This window comes from Buceros rhinoceros, unplaced genomic scaffold (assembly GCF_000710305.1).
Source record: "Buceros rhinoceros silvestris isolate BGI_N320 unplaced genomic scaffold, ASM71030v1 scaffold29455, whole genome shotgun sequence".
Taxonomy (NCBI): Eukaryota; Metazoa; Chordata; class Aves; order Bucerotiformes; family Bucerotidae; genus Buceros; species Buceros rhinoceros.
This window is the reverse complement of record NW_010411585.1, coordinates 7,492-11,763: the sequence shown is the minus strand read 5'-3', so window position 1 is coordinate 11,763 and position 4,272 is coordinate 7,492. Positions and strand designations below refer to the sequence as shown.

Sequence of the window (4,272 nt, the reverse complement as noted above, 5' to 3'; positions counted from 1 at the left end):
GAGTCGATGGCAGAAGCAGCAGAGTACACTGGGAGCATTAGTGCACGCTGCAGATGGAGCAGGATTCTGCTGTTGCCACAGAAACAGCATCACACAGGATGCATAAACCAGCGTCCTCTGAAGAGACCTGAGGTACTCAGAGCCCTCAGCTGGAGGGCTGCGTCCATTGCGAGACAGCCTTCAGGCAGGGCCTGCCGGGAGTGTCCAGAGGTTGTAAGGGATGGCCGAGGGGCTTGGACTTCTCTTTTCTAGCAGAGGAAAAGCTAAGGGAAGAGTTACGGCTGTCTTTGTGCAGGTAAGGAGTTGTTGCAGGCAAGAAGAGGTGATCCGTTCCCCATGTCAGTAGGACAAAAAGGAGTGTTTTGTCAGGGGAGTTTCCTGAGGGAACTCTGCCTGCAGGGAGCACGTGGCTGCAAAGTGGCATGGAATCTCCGTGGAGATGTCTGGGGACAGCTTCGACTGACGTCTGCTCTGAACGGTGCTGTTTTGGAGTGGCTAGTTGGGCTAGCTGGGCTGTTAGCACCCTGGCCAGCCCTGCTGCCCGTGACTCTGCCTTTGCAGGAGGAATCTAACAGCTCTTCTTTCATCTGTTTATGCAGGTAGTTTTGGAGACAAGAATTATGAGTGGAGCTCAGAGGAGGAGGAGTCCGTGAGGAAGGCAGGACCAGTGCAAGTCCTCATCGTCAAAGATGACCATTCCTTTGAACTGGACGAAGCTGCGCTTAACCGCATCCTCCTCTCAGAGGCCGTCAGAGATAAAGAGGTTGTGGCTGTGTCCGTTGCTGGAGCTTTTAGAAAAGGAAAATCCTTCCTGATGGACTTCATGCTGCGGTACATGTACAACAAGGTATGGCTCCGGCTCAGGTAGATCTTCCCAAGGGTACGGTGCTGCTGCTCATTGCTGCCGTGTCCTGCCCAGGCACGAGCTGGACAGGACGCTGGCTTGGTGCTCTGGAATGCTCAACCCTCTCGTTAGCATGGGCTTCAAACCTTGTCCTGTCCAGGCGCGAGCTGGACAGGACGCTGGCTTGGTGCTCTGGAATGCTCAAGCCTCTCGTTAGCATGGGCTTCACAAAATAAAACAGAGCAGATCCTTCCGCAGCCTTGTGCAGAGACGTTCACATTTGCTGCCCTGTAGGAAACCTCCCCAATAGGGGCTGCCCCCTCCAGCACTGACGAAAAGTGTGCAACCACAGTGAGATGAGAACACCAGCAACTTCTTCTGTTCTACCTGCAGGAAGCAGTGGACTGGGTTGGAGATTACAATGAACCTCTGACTGGTTTCTCCTGGAGGGGAGGGTCGGAGCGGGAGACGACCGGCATTCAGATATGGAGCGAGGTTTTCCTGGTGGACAAGCCCGACGGGAAAAAGGTGTGTGCTTCTCTGTGGCTACTCAGCAAATCGTTCTCTTCCAGCTTTCCTAAGACTCTCCTGCCTTGTCTTAGGTGGCTCAAATGCCTGTGGCTGCTCTTTTCCTTTGTCCTCCACCAATTGTAAGCCTGGGACGGGAGCAGTGAGGTTCCCAGCACAATAACGCAGCCGGCGTTCACCCTCCCGCAGCCCTTTGGCGTTGGAGAGTGGTTTTGTGGGGATGTGGGTGCTGAACAGGTGCATCCAAGCTGACATGGAGCTTTGTGACTCTCAGGTTGCTGTGCTGCTGATGGACACGCAAGGCACCTTTGACAGCCAGTCCACCCTGCGGGATTCGGCCACTGTGTTTGCCCTTAGCACGATGATCAGCTCCATACAGGTAAGAAGGGGAATGTTTCCAGGAATCACTTCCTAAAAGGTGGTGACAAAACACCCAGTAGCTTGTCACCAGGGTAATGCAGCATCTCCCGAGTTCAGCCTTTGCTCTGGAAGGAGAGCAAAGAGGTGGGTGCTTTGTCCTGGTGGGTGCTGTCCTGGTACAGAGCTCAGCACTTCATGGAGAAGAAGGACCATTATTTGGATCCGACAGGCTTCCAGGCTGGGCCCTGGCAGTCCCTGGTGCTCTCATGCTGGAGAGCGTTTCGCTGCGCAAGGAGCAGCAGTGCCGTCTGTCCGATGCTGTGTGTCTGTCCAGCTGTACAGCCATGCTTGGGGCCTGTCTTGTACTGGCACCACGGGTCAGCCGGGGCTGTGGCCATGTCCCCATGGTAACGTAGGCTTTAACCTACGGTTAACACCACCCACGCGTTGGCTCAAAGGACGGGCCATTCCGGGTGCTCTAAAGTTGTTGTTTTAAATGCAGGTTTACAACTTGTCCCAGAACGTGCAGGAGGACGATCTGCAGCACTTGCAGGTAAGACCCTTCTCCCTTCTGCTGCACGGCACGGGGGTGCCTGGATCATGCTCCACACTTGCAAGCTGTGTTGCTCTGGAAAAGCGCAACATCCCAAGATGTTTTTTTGTTTCCCAGCTCTCCTTTTGGTTCCTGGGCAGGGAGGAACAGTGGCTTGGCTTGAAATCTGTCTTGCCCATGCTCTAGTAGCGTGGCTCCTGGGTGCCTGGGTCCTTTGGCAGAGCAGTCAGTGGGACACTTTACAGAAAGGAGTGTTCCTGTCTCGGGGCATGTGTCATCCTTGAGGCTGATCGCTTGTGGAGCTGGAGGGAGCCTGTGGCCATGCTTCATGCTGCAGTGGGCAGCTGGATGGCACAGAGAGGCTGGAAGAACCAAGGCTGTGTCACAAAAGTGACTGAGAGGGTAGGTGGTGACAGCCTTCAGTTGTGTCCAAGGCTGCTGCACCTTTTCTTATGCCCACAAGTGCACAGGACCAGTAGTCACAGGTGAAGCAGCCAGAGGGGGTTACGTTGACTTTCTGATTGTGAGGTTAAAGGAGCATCATCGAATAGAGTGCATGGGGCAGGTGCAGAGTACCCAGCACAGAGCATCACAGCGTGGAGCACCCGTCACAGGTCTCTGGGAGCAGTTCGGGTACAGCTCACGCTGCCCTGTGTGTCCTTCTGTGGGATTATATAGGGGTTCCTCAGGAAGCAGAGACCCATCAGAGGCCAGGGCTGACCTGCAGGGCTGGGGACATGCAGTGACAGGCAGCGAGGGGCTGAAGGGGCTGGCGACAGGGAGGGATCCAGGGTGATTAACCACGTATTGGCCGTACTGCTGCTGCTGCTGTGAGCATCTGTCCGCAGCCCCGTGGGTTGGGGCAGTAGAAGTGCTCATTTCTGGTGAGGAAGATCCTGCAGAACAGGATCTTGGCGTTGGTGGGAGAAGCTGAAAGAAACGGAGTTCTAAGCCTGGATATTGACATCTGGTACCGGCTCAATCCAGGTGACCCCTAAGGGTAGTTACTGCTGGAGACAAGCAGCTAATGGGATTTTTGTGGCACAGATGTCCTGCCCATTTCCTGGCCTTACCTCTCGCTTTCTCTTCTGTTTAGGTGACAGATTGATTGGTTAGGTAGGTTGTTCCAGAAGCTTAAGAAAAAGGAAAGAAAAGCAAAAGTCCAGCTGCAAAAATCTGCATTTGAAGGCTTCCCTATCATTTCAGTCAGTAAATATTTTTAACAATAAGACCTTTTTAACACTGAATTTACCCAGTTCAACACTGATCTTTCACTTTGGATTTTAAACCATTATTGTTTAAAATGTGTCGACCCATTTCTAGGCATCTGTGAAATACATTGTGGTGCCTTCAGTTAGAAGTTACAGTCCAGAGAGGCTGGAGAGCCTTCAAATCGTGCTGGTAGGCTGCTCTTACAGCCTTTGCACAGCGGGGGTTTGCAGGGAAAGTTCTTATTCCTGAACTCATTTCCGCTTCTTCCCAGAGTGTTTAAAGCGAGCTGGGCTCCAGCAGTCCCCTGTAGCACGTGAAGTTTCTGGCTGGTAAAAAAGCAACAGCAAGCAGCTGATTTGAGCCATTTTTCACAGATTTGGCAGGCAGGAACTCCAGGCTGAGATCTTTCACGTGAGGGCTCAGCGCGGTGATTGTCCGTTACAGCTCCGTGTGCCTCTCGGGTGTGAACCGAAAGCCCAGAGCCAGCCAGTTTCTGTCCAGCTCTGTTCCAGCTCTGCCAATGGTGCTGTTCACCCTGAGTCACCAGCCGTCCCTCGCCGTGCTGGCCCGCAGCCCCCTGTGTGTCTGTGCTGACTGACAAACTAACGGCCCCGCTGTTCTCTGCTTCTCCTTCCAGCTTTTCACCGAGTACGGCCGGCTGGCCATGGAGGAGACTTTCCTGAAACCTTTCCAGGTGAGTCGGAGGGCCTGGCCAGCACGTCCCCTCGGCCGGCGGTGGCTTGGGCCCCAGGCCGTTGGGTTCCACCACGGGGGG

The 4,272-nt window shown here is 54.2% G+C and overlaps 1 protein-coding gene across 1 annotated transcript in view; it reads left to right on the top strand.

Moving 5' to 3' along the window:
- Window positions 1-599: 599 nt before the first annotated feature.
- The window catches only part of ATL1 (atlastin GTPase 1), a gene marked incomplete at both ends in the record, with an annotated part of 10,960 nt that continues 7,287 nt past the window's right edge, over window positions 600-4,272 (top strand). Inside the window, 5 exons of the mRNA XM_010136072.1 lie at window positions 600-847; window positions 1,238-1,372; window positions 1,647-1,751; window positions 2,235-2,285; window positions 4,135-4,191. Coding sequence (XP_010134374.1) covers window positions 600-847; window positions 1,238-1,372; window positions 1,647-1,751; window positions 2,235-2,285; window positions 4,135-4,191 — 596 coding nt within the window. The remainder of the gene's footprint in view (window positions 848-1,237; window positions 1,373-1,646; window positions 1,752-2,234; window positions 2,286-4,134; window positions 4,192-4,272) is intronic.